This window comes from Cyanistes caeruleus, chromosome 2, assembly GCF_971803275.1.
Source record: "Cyanistes caeruleus chromosome 2, bCyaCae1.hap1.1, whole genome shotgun sequence".
Taxonomy (NCBI): domain Eukaryota; kingdom Metazoa; phylum Chordata; class Aves; order Passeriformes; family Paridae; genus Cyanistes; species Cyanistes caeruleus.
This window is the reverse complement of record NC_141702.1, coordinates 101,501,854-101,519,644: the sequence shown is the minus strand read 5'-3', so window position 1 is coordinate 101,519,644 and position 17,791 is coordinate 101,501,854. Positions and strand designations below refer to the sequence as shown.

General features: G+C 39.1%; 1 protein-coding gene across 1 annotated transcript in view; it reads right to left on the bottom strand.

Moving 5' to 3' along the window:
* Positions 1–49: 49 nt before the first annotated feature.
* IARS2 (isoleucyl-tRNA synthetase 2, mitochondrial) overlaps positions 50–17,791 on the bottom strand; it is a 26,494-nt gene continuing 8,752 nt past the window's right edge. Inside the window, exons 13-23 of the mRNA XM_086878773.1 lie at positions 11,769–11,871; positions 11,107–11,200; positions 5,695–5,803; positions 4,816–4,918; positions 3,739–3,864; positions 3,237–3,368; positions 2,542–2,648; positions 1,598–1,743; positions 1,253–1,443; positions 543–687; positions 50–422 (exon numbers count right to left, since the gene is read on the bottom strand). Coding sequence (XP_086734899.1) covers positions 268–422; positions 543–687; positions 1,253–1,443; positions 1,598–1,743; positions 2,542–2,648; positions 3,237–3,368; positions 3,739–3,864; positions 4,816–4,918; positions 5,695–5,803; positions 11,107–11,200; positions 11,769–11,871 — 1,411 coding nt within the window. The 3' untranslated portion in view covers positions 50–267. The remainder of the gene's footprint in view (positions 423–542; positions 688–1,252; positions 1,444–1,597; positions 1,744–2,541; positions 2,649–3,236; positions 3,369–3,738; positions 3,865–4,815; positions 4,919–5,694; positions 5,804–11,106; positions 11,201–11,768; positions 11,872–17,791) is intronic.

The window sequence follows — 17,791 nt, the reverse complement described above, 5'->3', positions numbered from 1 at the left end:
AAGTGAACTTCCACAAACACAGGTTGCTAAGAACAAGTAAACCAGTCAATTATTTTTAACCACCCTTTTTATTAAGCTGAAAAGTGATATACACAAGTAGTGTATATATATATATATATATGTATATATATACATACACCTAAGGTTCCCCAAAATATATGATACTCCTGCTCAGGTTGAGGCATAAGCATCTGCTTCTCCAGGTTCCAGTATGCAGACCTGCTGCTTCAGCCACTTTGGAGCAGCTTTTGCATAGGCATTTTTTCTTCACGTGCTCCCCTTTCCAGCAGCAAGGACCTGGAGGCACCGTGGGCAGGGAGTGCTTGAGGACTCGGCTGTGTATCGCCTGCAGCGAGGGCATTTTGCTTTGGCAATGGGTCTGGCTATAACTTTGTATGAACATTGTTCACAGATGTCACCACCTGTCAAAGAAAGTGTCATTGCTGAGAGAGAGGCTGGAGCTGTAGGTAAGACTCAAGCCATGAACAACCCTGTGTTGTAGTGCAGGAGCCTACAATGTAAGTCTGCAATGGTTATCTTACCTTCCAAGTTAATCAGAAAGGTCCCTTTGGTGATGTTTGCATCTGAAGGTGTTTCTTTGGGGAGCTCACTCAGCAGGGTTGTCTGGGAAGCCATCATTATCTCATTCAGCTGGGAAACACTGGAAGTTTCTTCAGCCTGCAGTGCCTGGGGGACAGAGAACTTTCAGACTCAGAACTTGGTTTTGTTTCTCAGAACTGTCCATTCTATGAAATAATGAACTGTGATTCCTAATCAGAGTGGATGGTTTGAGCCAAGAGTCTGATTTACTCCTGCCAGGAGCAGGAGGACAGACTTGAGCTGCAGTGTCTAAGAGAAAGGTGCCTGATGGCCAAGCAGCTGCCCATGAGCCAGTGTTCTGCTCTCCCAAGGGACAAGGCCAGCAGTATCCCACCGTATGATGCTGTATTTGAGCATTGCCAGCAGGGTGATGGTGATCCTTCTCCAAGAAAACACAAAGCTGATTTTTTATTTTCAAGGTGGTCAAACACTGGCACAAGTAGCCCAGAGAGCTGGTAGGGTCTCCATCCTCAGAAGTATCCAAAACTGGACAGAGGCCTGGACAACCTGTTTTAGCCAGCCCTGCCTGAGCACAGGGCTGTGCTGTACAGGCTCCAGCAGTGCCTCCCACCCTGTTCTGTGATGCTCTGATAAGTACAAAGCAGAAGAAAGTTTTCACACAGACAACACTACTCTTAGTGGTATTTTTTACCTCCATTAATTCAAACAGCAATCCAGGCTCAATTACAATGATGACTTCATATTCCAAAGCGTTCTTGCCAGAGATGGACCCAAGGAAGGAATCTCTCATTGCACATGCACCTTCTATTGCTTCCTCAATGCCAGGCTTCTTCCATGCTGAGCTTGCATTAATCCAGCCAGTACGAAACACACCCTCTGCATCTTGAAAGCAAAACAAAGCAATTCTTATTTTAGTCTATTTGAGTGTTTATGAAATGCATAAAAAAGAGTGGCATATTTCTGTAATTGCATTCCCTGTAATTGTGCAATTCAACAGTGCACTAAAGGAATTGCTTAGCAGTGGGATGTGCTTTACCTTTCTTGTAAGGGATGTACTGGAAAACCTCCTCTGCCAAGTGGGGCAGGATGGGTGCAAAGGAGCGGACAACAACGTCCAGAGCTTCTGCCAACACGGTTTGACACGAACGACGCTTAGGATCCTTTGCTTCTTCGCAGTAGAGCCTGCAAGACAGCAGGGAAAGCTGGAAAGTATTCCTATGTTCCAAGTTTCTGCTCAACAGCCACACTTTTGGGACTGCTACTGGATGTACAGAAGTCTGACCCAGCCAGCCTTTCTCAGGAAAGCTTTTCTGGAGTGCCCTTCCCTAGGCAAGGACAGTGGCCTACGGGCAGGACCATCTCCATCTGCAGCCACAGGAAAGGAGTTTGTCACAGGAGGGGAGATTCTCTACATATTAATTTGGGGAGAGAGAATCTGTGCTCAGGGAGCTGAGCCTGCAGCTCTTTGTTCTGGTTATCTGTAAACCTTAGCATTAGGGCTTCTTTCTCTTGCCCCACTCCTCCTTTACTCATGTTTTGGCAACTAAAGATCAGTATAACCCCCACCCCTCCCGCCCCATGAAACAGCCCTTGTACATTTACACAGGTATCTGTCACCCTTGGGATTCTTTTACTGATCTAAAAAAAATAAATAAATACACTTAGTTTCACAGCTAACTGCTCAAAGCCCTTCCTCCTCTCCCAAATTCAGATGCACACCCTTTCTAGATAGAAATATAGATCCAAGACTCTGTCTTTAAATATTTATTTGGTTTTAAATGTGCTTGTTTGATGACCTTTTAGTGTTGAGTACCACCAGTGGACAGAAGAGAGCACAACAATGACAACCACACAGCTGAATGCACTGACAGGTCTCTGAAACACCTGTGTTCACTCTGCATTCACCTGGAACCTTATTACCTCCATTTCACACCCATTCCTTTCTTTCTTCCCTTTTAAAGGCAGTAGGAAGGAACTCACCTGTCCTTGATCACGCTGAAATAGAAGTTAGACAAATTTCTGGAACAGAATGCTTGCAGCAGTCGAACAACTTTGCTATAATCATATTGTTTGTAAGCTTCTGTAACCTGGGAAAGGGAGGTAAGAACAGTGCATTGGTTTGCATCACACAGCATACAATGACAGCCCCTGATAAACTAAACTTAAAGAAAATGGAATCAGTGGCACAAAGTCTGGCAGAAACTTTGAAAGTTTGTTGGAGGGGAAAAAAAATTAAGTCAGTTAATAGTTAGGCCACAGAAATAGTTTCCATTCAAGTTTGAGTGGAAAGAAAAGGGGAAAGCCCAGAAACTATGCCCATGGTTTCAGCAGAATGGGTCTGAGTGACAGAAATTACAAAGTTCTGTACAATAGAAAATTTCCAAAGCTCTAGTTTTTGGGTTTGTTTCTTTTAATATCTATCTTTAACGACTTCTAATTTGAGACCTTGGGCAGTTAGTGGGAAAATCTGGTTGATATCCAAACCAAGTTAAGAATGTTAAAGTCTTCCTCAAAAATTGAGATGGGCTTAAGGGAGTGCACACTGCATTGAAGGATCCTTTGTGGTTGTAATGTGCCTGCTTGACACACACACACACTTTACTCACACACCTGACGAAAATATAACCAAAGGAAAACATTACACACACGTTTATCTAAACACAATTCCCCCTTACCTTGCTGCCGTATTCGTGCAGTAAATGCAGCATGTATTGATCCACGATGTACATCTCTGCAGGGGGGATGGAATCTGTCTCTGGATTGAAGCCCTCCAAGTTTCCCAGCATGAAACGTAACGTGTTCCGGAGCTAGGACAACCCAGAGCAATTAAACATTATTAGCCTATGCTTTAGATGAAACACAAAATGCTCATATTGCCATCATTAACTAAAACTGACTACTTTTCAAAATGACTGTTTGAATTTTTACAAAGGCATCATGAAGAGCACATGGCAAAAAGACCTACAGAAAAAGAAAGACTGGCTGTTACCAAAACACAAATCTACAAAATTAGTCTTTTTCTCAGCACATTTTTTAGCCCACAGATGTAAAAAGCAGTAGTACATCCCTAAATAGGCTTGGAAAAGCTCTCTTTAGTCTAAAGACTGGAAAGGTTTGCAGGCAGTACACAGAGGACCCGTTGTTGGGATGAACAGTGTTGGCACTGGTGGCTCTTACCTTGTTGATGTCATCTCTGGCAGCGCTGAGCACCACAGGCCCAATCAACACCTCCGTGAAAACATTGGATTCTGCCACCCACCAGCGGAGAACATCAGCACCATATGGAGGATCCTTGGTGTGATCCTGAGGACAGACAGAAAAGCACAGAGATGCAGGGTATCTCCAGCTGGAAGGGATTCATAGGGATCATGCAGTCCAACTCCCTGCTCCTCGCAGGACTACCTAAAACTCTGTCCCATGTGCCCAGAGGCCACTGTGGTTGGAGGCTTCCCCCTCTTTTAGCAGGGCTACAACCCACACCTGCAGCACTCTGTGTACAGGCAGTGCTAAAACCCAGGTAAGCTGAGAGAAGCTCATCTGCAGTCTGAAATCCTTTGAATGCTTATCATCAAAATAGCAATGTTAATATCTAAAACTACATAGGTTTTTCTTCCCCTTCAAACTGTTTTCAACTCTGAAAACAGCTTTTCTCCTTTTGAAAGAAGAGAAACAATTTTGTGGTGTAATTAATCAGGTAAGAAAATCATTCAAGAACTGATTCTTTTGTCTAGTGAGTTGCAAAATCATCTCAGCAGCCTCAGAAAGAGCAACAGCAGGACTTGAGGGGGAAAGGAAATTCAGAGAAGCACCAGCAGTGTAACCTCCCTGACCATGGAGTGAAGTTTCCAGAGTCAATAACAGCCTGAGAGCAGAGATTGCTGAGGTGCAATTGCTACATCTGACTGCTCCACTCCCAGCCACACATGGTAGGCTTCAGTCAGTTTGACAGCAGAGGTTCATGATTTTAATTTTTTTTTTATTATTATTATTCCTCTTCTCCATTACTCCATCAACACTGGTAAAAAAGAACCATTCTACACCCTCTGCATAATTTTCTTTTCTCTTAGCAGAGAAGAAAGGTGAGGGCTTTCCTTGCACTACAGCAGAAGCAACACAACTCAAGGTTTTCAGTCCAGCCAAATGGAACGTCAGTACAGCCAAGAGCCTGACAGAGTTCTGCCACAAGACAGCTGCAGAATCTGGCAGTGAAAGGTTCTAAGTGGCAGCTCTGAGAAACTCAGGAGCTTGACCTACTTCGCCTCCATTGATGACGACTTCAGGGTCAACCACGTTGCCAATAGATTTGGACATCTTCTCCCCTTTCTCGCCAAGAGTAAAGCCATGAACCACCAGAGTCCTGCAGGAAAGATTTTAGTGAAAACAAAATCTCAGGGAAAAATCCATGCTAAGAATAGGATATTCTTAAGTCAAAGCATACAGAAGCCCTCTGTTTTGGTGAGCCTGAGGCTTCATCCCCCGAGTTCAACCGACCATGAATATGCCCTGTACTGCCATCCAAGGAGAGCAAACAACTTTATTTTCCTCATTTAATTTTGTTGTGCAAGCAACAGATTGTTTAGATATCCCCGTGTATTTCAGATTAATTAAAGACTAAAGTGTTATTTACTTTTTAAGCTGATACATTTCCCAAAATTGCACAGCCTCTTTGCAGCTGAGTGACATTCCCCTTCCCTATGCTCTCCATCTTCCAGGAGATAAATGGTGTGCCACAGCTCCAGCAGAACACAAGCACACAGCTATTCCAAATTCCCTACAGCCTAATGTTGAATTCACGAGTAAGTGATCTTGGGAGATTTGCCCACTGCACTTCCCAAAGAATTTCTTTAATTATGGGAGTGGGAAAGATAGCAAAAAGCCAGACTTGTATCTGATAATGCAATTCCTAAATGACTAAGAATGAAAACATTAAGAGAATTATGACAGAAAAAATGTTAAACAGTAAATTAATTAGAATCTAATATGAGAAAAACTTTATAATGTAAATATAAGAACATATCTCAGATACTTGGTACTGGTTTGATTTCTCTTGTTTATACACTATTTTATGCATACTTCCAAAAGCCCAGCATTCAATAAATGGACTAGAAATGTGTTTGCAATCCACACACTTACTTGTATGGTGCCTTTTTCCTTGCTGCCACACTGGTTAAGAGAGAGGACTGAAACCAACCTCCCAGCTGGTCTTTTCCTTCAAGGTATATATCTGCTCTTTGCTCTGCACCTTTAAAACCAGAACATTTTATTTGAAATATCAGACCTTGTATCTTAAAGCAATTAACACACAAAGTCTCTGAATGTGATTAGTAACATTAATTCTGCTTTTTAAACCCAGTAGGTAAGTTTTCTTTCATTCATTCATTCATTCATTCATTCATTCATTCATTCATTCATTCATTCTCAAAATGGTGTATACTTAACCATGATACAAGGGATTCATTAGTATCACAATTTTTAAAATAATCCAAAACTTGCTACACTCCAGAATTTAACAAATAAGCTTGCTCTCTCCCAAATTAAATAATAAATTACGAAAAGAAGCTGTCACTCTCAGATTGCTTCACAAGAGTTCTCAGAATACTTTCCAAGTACTCCTGAACAAACTGGAAAACCCAAGAAAAGTTCATATACTTTGGAATTAATGAAATCTATGCCACCATCTGGAGCCTTCCCATTTGGAATTACTCAGGGCACAAGGCACCTTACAGAGGTAAGGTGCTTAACCAGCTCATGAAAGGCATTTACAGAGGAGAGCAGGAAGCTTTGGCAGTGAGCAGTGCTCATCTGTGACAAAAATTACATCTTTGGTCACTGGTGTTCCAGGAAGATTAAAAACTTCAGGAAAGAGGATAACATGGGAAACAAGAACGCTTGTTGGGGATAGAGGCATCTGGAAAAGCCTGGTTTGTTTAGTTTATTCTTGTGAAGGCTGAGTAGAAATATTATTCCCTGTAAATACACACACAGGAAAAAAAGAGGAATGGTAGGGAAGTGCAAGTGTAGCTCAATTTAGAGGAAAATTGGGCTACAAGGCAGGCAGGGTATTAGCTACACATTAAAATCAGAAGAGCAAAGCCAGCTATTCCACAAGGTTGAGAGAGGACAGCACAGTTTAAATGGCTTTACTGGTGGAATTCAGTCACTGTACAAAAAGGTACAACTTCTTGTTGACTCAAGAAGTTCTTCCTTGTCCTAAGCAATCCCAGACAGGTCACCAGAGTGAGAACAGAATAATGTGGAACACAGCAAAACATGCAAGTTAAAGCTGACAAAGGTGCAAAGCCATACACATATTTGTCAGGAATCCAGTTTTGTTTCTACAAGTTGATAGTGTTGCTTTCTCAGTATTTGGACAGAAGTTCCTCTACTCAAGTTTTATTCACTATCTCCTTTTTAACTCTTCCTAGGACCCCTGAGACAATGCTCCTTTCTGGCACTGACACACTTGATTTATTTGTCTAACTTAATGGGAGTTTCGATATTTAGATCCATCCTGCAATAAAGGGAAGTTCAACATTACAAAGGTCAAGGCCACACAGATCCAGGTAGCACAGGAAAAATGTGTGGGTGGATATCATGGTTTTTACACATTTGCTTATTCATTCAAGGAAACCTACCAAGAGGCTGGAGTTTAGAAGTACAGTAAGGAGCAGCTTTTGTATTAAGAGACTGCAAAAATACTTGTGAGGACAAGATAAAAAAAGAATATTTGTGGTAAGGAAGACAGTAACATTAGAAAATATGTAACAACACATTTGTTACTTACAACTAGTTTACTAGCCACTGGTTTTAGAGAAACTTTTCATGGAAATGCCAGCAGTTAGAGAAGAATTTCAACAAACAACTGATTAAAAAGAGCAAACTGGATTGGGCTTTTCTGACAGGAACTAGTACATCTGGCAAGTTGGCTAGTGGTGCTTGCAAAGTTAACAGAGGCCTGAACATTTTATCTGTAAAATACAAACATGAGGTTTGCATATGCAAAACCTGCCTTATAAGTAGCTCACCTTCCTCAGTTTTGTTAAAGTTGTGATTATTATATATATATATATATATATATAAATTAATTACAACAGTGCTTTTTTTTTTTGTCAATTGAGAAGTATGTCCAACAATCCCAAAGAGACTTTTCTGTTGTTTATTTTAACTGAGGTATAGTACATAGGTCATTAAAGAGAATTATAATTTATGATCCTTCTGGTTTGGATTTCAAGATTCCATATCTTTGATCTTACAGACTTTGACTTTTAGATTAAACGTATTGTATTTTTATGCCAGGAATGAACCAGCTAAGATAAATTCAAACCTCTCAGTCAGCACAAAAGTTTAAACACTTAGATAGTCAAGCTGTAAAATAATCACATTCATTCAGTTAAACATTAGCCAATAAGATAGGGAAAAAAAGTCATGATGTTGAAAACTACCATCATTGCAATACCCACAAAACTGTGGGTATAAAGCTGTGTGACTTTTACCAGTGGCAAATCACATCATAATAAAGCCCAGTGTGCATTTTTATATGAAATATTAAAAAATAATCATCTCAAGGTTGTAGCGAATATGGCACTCTGCCCATGAGGAAAACGTAGGAGAATTTTAAGACATTAAAGAGTTCTCTTAAATGGATGCTCCAGAAGGAGCTACTGAAATGAGCTCTGTCAAAAGGTTGAACTTCAAAGCAAAAGAACAACAGAAAAAGTGCTAGGCACTACAGCATTAAGTATTTAAAATTAGCACATGCTTTTGAACAAAATGTTGCTTTTACCCCACTTTCTTTTTGAAAGCAGTGGATTAACACTCTTCTACCTCACAGCATTTTGTGAAAATGCAGTTATCCATGTATGAAGCATTTGGACTTAAATTTTAACATTGCGTAGAACAGCTCTTCCAAAAAAAAAAATATGTAAGGCATGTGTAGCAAGAAACAAACAGGATTAGAGGGCACAACAATAAACTGTTGAGTGAAAACAGGGTTAGGCAAACAGAGCATTAACAAAGCAAACAGCATCCCCAGGAAACTTCAGGGGCAGCGGGATTTCAGAGAACGTTGCACTCGTGGATCTGCTCTCAGTGATGCCAGTGCCAGGGTGCCAGTTTATTTCACACAGTCTACTTGTAGCTGTAGAATTTTGGGTTTGTGACTACAAATCTAGTAGCCAAATCTCTGATTTTAGTGTGTGGGTTGCACCTTCCTACCTGCCACACTGCTGATGTAGAATGGTTTGGTTAATCTGTCATTTAGCTACAAGTGGTACCTTAGGCACACCCAGGCTGGAAAAAGGGAGCCAACCATAATTTAATGGAACAAGAGTAACTTTAAGCCATGTCCATCAGAAAGAGGCCCAGTCCCTGGAATGAGATGCAGCAGGGCAAGCATTAGAAATAGGACTATGCAAGGGCAAAAGGTAATGCAACCTATGATTTACACACTGGGCTTGGCTGTCAATGAGCAATTCCCTTAACCTCTTTCAGCAGAATCTCTCTTCTTGGCCCTCTTTACCCCCTTCTCAACAGCAATCTGTGTGGCCATCAGCTAAAGGGATTAATTTTGTAACAGCTGCATCTCCTTTAGTAAACTCAGATGCAGCTGGCTCAAGTGCACTGAAAACTCAGGCCCAAGTTCCCTGAGTCACAGAAGCCTCTTCATGGAGAGAAGGAATTACTTTCACAAGACTGGAACTGACAGGGAAAGCCGTAATATCTGTTATTCCTGCTAGTTACTAACAGATTATTGATTTAGAATTTTCAATAACTTGAGTTCAGGGTTGAGTGAAACAAACATTAGTCTCAGTTTTAGCCATCTTTTATATCCTGCAGTTGCCCTGAAAGTAAATCATGCTTTCTTCTGAGAACCTCTGCCACCAACACTGACTTTAGAAGGCAGCAACAACACCTGCTATCACTCATCTCCTACCACAAAATTAGTTCTTCTTCCCATTATGACATTCTCCAAGCAATCTTGGATTTCTCCATGAATTTAATCTTTTTTTCTCCAAGAGTACTTTGGAAAACAACCCCACCCCATTACCCTGTCTATAAGCCTTGCTGATTATCATTGATATTGGAAGAAGTTCTGCAAAACCTTTAAAAACTGGAGCATATTTGGGAAGTAGATGTCAAAACTCTTAATTCAACAACTTCTCCTGCAAAGTTTCATGAAAGGTGAATTAAACCAGCAGTTTGATATGAATCACAGACTGTACTTCTCTTGTGGCAGTAGCTGGAAGCCTCAATTATACAGAAAAAAGGAAATGCAATTTTTGTGTCATTTCTGAGAATAAACAGGGTTAGGAGGTTACACTGCTGGTGAGCCAATCCCCAGCTTTTACAGCAGTGGGGCCATTCCAGTTGTGTCACACAGCAGAAGAAGATGCCTTACACACACCAAGCTCCAGTAAATTTAATGAAAAGGGAGGACTAGGTACAGAAAAGGAACTTTTTCCATGAAGGAATAAGTCTGTACTGTGATAACCCCAACATTTATTAGACACTACAGAATCGATATGGGAGCTTAACACAAATTAACAACAAATCCAGAGTCTTGATTCTGCTGTTCCTTAAGAAAAGTTATCTCCTTTACAAAGGATTAGAGGGCTGAGGTGTTCAGCCCTTTAACAATGCAAGTTTGTAACTGCATAAAATACCACTACTTTGTTAGACCTTTCAAAATCAAACCAGAAATATTTTTAAAGAGCATAAACCTCAATATATGTAAAAGTCTTCTAGAAAATTAATGTTTGCTGATGGTACTGCTGCCTGACTGCGTTGCTAAGAAATAAAACTCTGGTACTAACGTGTTTTATAATTCAACAAGATTGTTATCATGCAATTGTGTACAGAGAGTTTAAAGTCCAACAGACTTGATGTATGGGACCAGACTCCTCCTTTAGAAAGAGCTCCTGACTTTGCACTATCCTCCAGACAAACAGTGTATATTTTACATCTTTTTATACAAATATCTATCTGCTACCTGCTGAGTAGCAACTACTGGCAGTAGGAACCATAAATAGCATATAGCAAGTATAAATATTTAAAGCCACAATATACTGCTTTGGTTACTGAAAGTAATCAAAAGTGAAAAGGCACACCTACACTTTTAAATTATAAAACTTAGACTCAGCAGCTGATCTTAGTCTTGCTCTGCTTCAAATAGCACAGATGAGCACAAACTGAAATTTGTTAACTAAAAACAATTTAAGTGTTACCAACTAGCAGCACTGCACCTGGGCTGTCTGTGCCATGACACTTCTCCACTCAAAACAAGCAGCATGTGATCAGCAGTTACACAGTACACCACATGGCAGAATCATTAGAGCAGAATATTAGAAACTGAACTTCAATTATGCTGAAAATGAGTCTGCCAACATTAAATCCCTATCTTCACAAGCAAAAGCAGCTTTACAAGTCACAGCCAGCCTGCTGCTGGCATAATCTGCCTCAGTTTTGCTGACACACTGTTACACACAACAGTTACATTTTGTTCTCAAAGTATTTTAAAAGAAGGATCAACATGTAGGAGTTCCTTACCTTCCAAAACATGAGCCCAGGAAGTTCCACTGTCAAACCAAATGTCTAGGATATCTTGTCCCTTGACATAATCTGAAACTTCATGAACACCAGCCTATTGAGAGATAAATAATGCAAATAGAATACTCTGTACCACCAATGCTTTTCAAAGCTAGAAATAAAGCAAATTTGGTTTCTGGACCAGTTTTGTATTGGTTCTGTTACCAACTCTGTGAGTGAACACAAAATAATGTAGATAATTTTTGACGAGAGTTTTCAGATAATTACTGATGGAAACCCGATGTAGGGCAAGGAAAAATTACAAAGAAAGCCTCAGATGGCACAGAAACATTACAGCTTTGTGCTATCTTAGATACACAATTGTTAAAGAACAATAAAAAGTTAGGAAGAACTAAATAAAAATTCTAATCCATCTTAATGACCAAGACCTAATACATATTTGAGCGCATAATTTGGTTAATTCAGATGTCACTTTCCTTCTGATCCAAATCCAATTGTATACTGCCCCACTCAGATCTCACTTTTTAAATACTCCTTTCACAAGGTATCTTCTCATGAGGGTACAAGACTGAAGAGGATCATAGGAATAAACAAAGTTTTACTATTATTTCCCATCACTCAACTGTCTTGAGCACCTGCTGTACCTAAAGTCAGAAGTTTACCTTTGCTACAGACTCTTTGGACAGGAGTTGTTCGGTAGGGAGGGCCCACCATGCATCTGTCCCTTGCTGCTCCACTATTTTGATGACATCTGCGATAGTTTCACTGGGTTAGAAGAAAGAAAAAAGGGGTTTATGAATGGAGGAATTAATCACACCTTTCCCAGACCCAAAGCAGTGAGATGCAGATACACAGACCAAGCCATTTAGAAAGTGTGACTTTCCAGCTTCTAATCCAGAAAGACTTCAGAGTTTCCTGCCTGCATTAGAGATTTTCTATTTTTGCCTTCCAAGATGGGAGGATTTGTACAACATATAAAAACCCACATGGATTCCAGATATCTTCATCTGCAAATGCTCCATAATTGGGACACTCAGGAAAGATATCAGAAGCTTGAAAACTTCTAAAATTCATTTTATTTGCTATTTATTTACCTCGAATTTAAAGAAACTACACAACTATTTCCCCTCAAAATATCTCCTCTTTTTGACAACAGGTTTATTTTTCCTACTGGATATAGAGATCTTGAGAACTCGTGAAAAGGAGTGATGAAATGACAGCTTTTCAAGTATATTAGACTTCCAGTTGCCTGAATTCCCCCATTTTAGCAACATATTTTTAAAATTGTAATAAATATAAATATATTAATCCAAATAATGAAAGAAACTGAAAATTCTGCACCCAGTAGAGAAGTGATAATGAACCATTCAATGTACACTGTGAAGGCAATCTACGAGCTCATATCATATAGCACCAGCCAGGACAAAGGTCCTGAAATAAACAGATATTATGGAAATAAGAAAAATTAAAAAGTTACCTAAGCGTTTTTTTCTGATCTGAACAGATAAGGCAACCTCAAGGTGTGCAGTTCCATGCACTATTTATGACACATTCAATCCTTGGCCCCAGTAGGTAAGGCTATGGGGAATTGATTTTTAATATTGCTTAATGCCAAGTCTAGACATAAATTAAGGTATATTAAAAAACCAAAGAGGAACCCCACACACTTTGTCTTGCTGACTCACAGAGCACTTGAAGAGGTGATTTTTAAGACATCTGCTGTATTTAAGGAGTACAGCAGATCATCATAACCTGCCAACTTAAAACTAATCCTGCTGTGTTACCCGGGCCACCAGAGATTTGTTTTTAAGTTGAGAAATGAAGATTTAATCAGTTAACTAATTTCTTGACGCAGTATTGCAAAAGGGGGAAAAAGTAAAATGATGATCTGGCACTGGCATATTTATCTTGAAAACACAGAAGGCAAATGATCTTCTTCAGTCATCACTCGGTTTTGTCTTTGGTTTTCAGCACAGTATTCTACTGCAGTGCTAATGAGCTGAGCTACATCACTGAAACACTTAATGGACTCTTACACACAGGCTTTAAGCACAGAAGCTTGTTCTCCAAGAGGCTATAGAACAAATTACTTCAGTTCATGACATGAGCTGCAATGGCAAGAAAATAAAAAAAATGCAGTTTTGCTCAACTGTTCAATTTGCAATGACAGAACATCAATTCTGTATCAATCCATCAATCATCAATTAATCAGTTTACTTCTCAAAACAAATTCCTGTAGAACATCCCAGCATGTTCTCTGAAGGGAAAGGCCATTAAGAAGCAACATTCACACATGGACATCCAGCTGGCACCACCACGATTCTGCCCCTTTCAAAACAGTACAGGCATCCTTCACCTTCCACTTAAATGGTGGTAGGACACAATTTATGGCTTTGTAATGTATCTGCTAACATTTATCTTGCTAGAACAACACTGAAGAGCTCCAGTTCTGAATGGTACCACTTCTTTCCAGAAATATTTGCACAGAGGCCTGTTTGGCTATACTTCCAGTTGACAGAGTATAATTTCTCCAAGACAAAAGCAAACAACCCCAGTCCTGGTACAATTCCTGGCAGATAGCTGATGTGTAACCCTTATGTCTTGCCTCCTTTACCTGAAATATTCAAATTCAGGAAGCTTGCAAGAAAAACAAAAAAGAAATCTGCATCAGCCTGGATTAAACTATTCCACTGAATTTGTCTTTTGCAGGATCAATATCTTCCACTGACAAAGCTGGATTTACATCTTGACTTTAAGTGATGATACTGCAGCACCCAGGAACATTTTAGAAAAAACAATACACAATATTTTTCACTCTTTGCCAACAGAATTTTCTACCTTGGATTCTTCTTAATTACACTATTAGTGTATTTTTAAGGACAGTTATAAATAACCATGTCTTCACGTGAGGATTTCAAGAGCTGTCTCCACAGTTTCAATGCCTTCCTCTCACTGGCCAAGTCTTACCCATGGAAGTCACCAGCAGAAAACAAGAGTAGATAAATTAAAGAGGATGATTTACCCTAAAACATGTTTATTGCCATGTAAAATATTTATGTATGTTAAGTGATTCATGCAAGAAGTAATCCAGTGCTCAGCTAATGGCTCTGGCCTCAATGAAAGCCAGGAAAATTCTCTGATCAGGAATCATACCCACAATTAGTGCAGAAAAGCTACCAGCACATCCTGTAAAGCAGAAAATTTAAACAGGAACTAAGCCTGTCTTCCACATAACTTTTTCATATTGTGAATACACTTCAGTGGAGAGACAAACTCCAGTGATTAATTTTCAACCTAAACATTTTTAAAGTATTCTACGGTATTTCACAATACCAGTATTTCGAGATATTTAGAAAAAGTGATAAATCCAGCTATAGACTAAAACTATCTTGGACAACATATAGAAATAGACACATTTTTTTCCTTTCCATGAGAGGTGGGGGAAGGGAGAGACAAGAAGGAAATAAACCCTTGCTATTACTCTCCCTTGGGAAACCATAATAAAATGCCTGCCTTCATTTAAAGTAAGTATTGCCAATATCACACAAGAGTTGTGTACTCTTGAAGATACACCATTCCCACAAAACATACTATGGGCTAACCTTTTATTGAGTATATTGATATTCAATTTAAAGATTACACTTTTGTGTTTTTTAGGGACATTTTTGTTGCATAAGAACCAACAGGTACAATTATGCTACAGATAAAAGTTTTCAGATAAGTAAATGAAGGTCAGATTTGTGTTATCAATCATTTAGGAAGAAATAAGGAGTGAAGGACTGTGAAGTCAACTTTTTATTTACCAATATTCTCAAAATTCTATAATAGTTTCAAATCACATTTTAAAAGAATATAACATTTTAGCAGTGCAAGTTTTTTTCACTATACAGTGTTTCCCTATAGAATATAAGTGAACATTAACAAGCATTTTTTAAGAGGAGGTAGTGTAGGTGAAAAATTTCCAGAGTACCTTTTCAACAAATCCTTTTTCCTCCTACAGTTTGAAAAACACAAGACAAACAAACACAGCCCTTGCACTTGTCTCTGTTCTTCTCACAGGATCTTTATGATTAATTTTACTGCGAGAGAGAAATAACTTTATTTAAGGTATCTGCATTGTAAGGAGCAGGATTTTTGCAAAGTACTTTTCTGTAAGGTGCAAGTGAAAACCACCTTGCTCAAATAACTACTCATCACTTTATAATCTGCAGCCTTCAAGGTGAGCATGATAATTCCCCGAGTGAGCCATAAAGGCCATTGTAAAACTTTGCCCTGTATTCAGAGGCTATCTGGAAGAACTTGCATTACGTGTCCCTGCTACGCTCTGACAGCCCTACGGCGATTCACGCTACCACGGCTCCAGCCAATCACCCGGGAGCCTGATATTGATTATGCTGCACACTTATTTAATCTGTTAACAGAAATTAGGCAGCATTAAGATACAGTCAGGAGCAGAAGAATACAGAGCCTGATGTTCTCTCCATCTCCTTTCCAACAGCGACAAAGAGGGAAAGTTATCTTCTGCTTTACAAGGACGTCGATACTACAGCTGTAAGTATTCAGGGGATGGTAAGCTGCTATTAATTGCAATTCACTGAAATGTCTTATTGTTTTAAAAAACAAATTAGAGCACAGGACAGACCCCCTTCAACAACATGTGGAGTTTTTCAGGAATTTAATTTACATCTTAATCAAAGTCACAGGGAAGCGGACAAAAGTTGTGAGGCATTAGAACAATCTTTGCAATACTACTATTTATTACGGATATATACAGATATATAATATATAGATATTATATATCTGAACAGAGAATTTTTAAAGCAGTTACTGCGTGAGGTCAGATTAAAGTATGTATATCACATTTATTACCTGGGCTGAGCTACTACTGGAAATACAACTCTCACCGTTTTGGAGCTCTTGCTTCTTTACCATGAGTTACAGTTTCCTAGAATGTCTTCTCTTGAAATCTATTAAATGTTGAAAGCTGTCACACAGCATAAGCACCTATTTGTGCATGTACTCTAAATTATTTGAAGTTCTTTTTTCCATTTGTGCAGAAAAATCCCACAGAATCTCACCTCTGTATTCTTACTGAAAATGACAATAACGAAAAAGTGCTTGTGCTCTCTCTCTTCTCTCTTTCCTATAAGGGGTTTTTAACAATAATTTTTTTACTCCTGGTCACAATATAATGCAGCATGTTCTGCATGAAAGAATTTAAACATCATTGGTATATTAAATTTCTAATCATAGATGACAATGTCATTGAATCAAATATCTTTTAGTGTTATGGAGAGGCCACAGCAGCAGGGAGACTCATGGAGGTTCTGCATCAAACATTACAAACTACTTCTTGGCTTTTAAGTTAGAAAGACTGGATTGCAAAAACACTGTTAGAGAAAGCAGTTCCACCTTGAAAGAAGGGCTTTCAGCATTTTTCCCTGTGAGCAATTCAGGGGCAGCTCTCAGAGGGAGCAGTTAATTTTAGGGCCTTTTTTCTTCTTTTTAGAAGTCTTTTTACAGGTGATACATGAACAGGATCACTCAAGATCGACCACTGGTGCTCTCATATGTAACAGCAACTCCATGTGGACTACACTGACTTCCAGTGGAGATGCTGTTACTTTTGATAGTCACTCAAACTCCACAGCAGCTGCTACTGAAAGGTTGTTTATCCAGCATTCAACTTAAAAACGGCTCATATTCTGAAATGCAAGTTATTTACTGGGGTTTAAATTTTATTATTCACACCATCTAAGTATGAAACTTCATAAAAAATATGTCAGCAACCTATTGTAATACGATTTTCAAAATTATAATGCAAATGTAACAAAACAATCAGGTTTAGCTGCTTATTTCAATAAGAACTGGTGTCCAGGAAAATGACCTATGAATTGACAGACTGTCTTCTAAATTTGCCTGTCATTTCTATAGGCCAATATTCTGTGCACCTCTCCAACTCCAGTTACAGAAGTATCCTCCAGTTAACTTTACAAATATTTATGATCAAACTTTTTTGAATATTTAATGACTGCTTTACACTTTCCTTTGAAAATTCCACCTAGAGTAAGTAAAGTTAGAAGTTAAAGAGTACTGGCTATAAATGAGTATTTGAAACTGTGAATCAAATGAAATAAATCTTTTTTTCAAGCATATTGAGTATGTCTGGTTTCTTCCCAAACATCCCTCTTTATTCCCCAGATCAATTCTACCCAAACATGCCATGCTGTCCCTTTGCTCACTCCCCTACAAGTCTGACTGCTGGGCCAGCACCTATACACAAAGGTGGAGGTGTTGTAGCTATGGCAGAGTTTACCCCATCAAAATGCCACAACTGCCACATTTTGCACAATTCCAGGAATAATCACATAGCTCCAGCACTCACAAAAGGCAGGGGCTTTAATACAGGTCACTGCCTTTCAAGGTGATTTTACTAGAACCTGAAGGAATTCCCACACATCCCTCCTTTCAAATGCTTTCTGTCCCAGCTCCTCAGTGTTCAGAAGGAGCTTTAGCTTCATGGTGCCCTTCACTTTTGAGTGCCAGCTGCTGGACTGGTTTTCATTACACTTTTTTTCTTGTTAAACTACATATTTAACAATTTTTAAGCAACACACACGTTCTCAAACCTACTCTTCAACCAGAACATAAAAAGTATTCCTCAGAAATGGTAGTTTTTTTATAG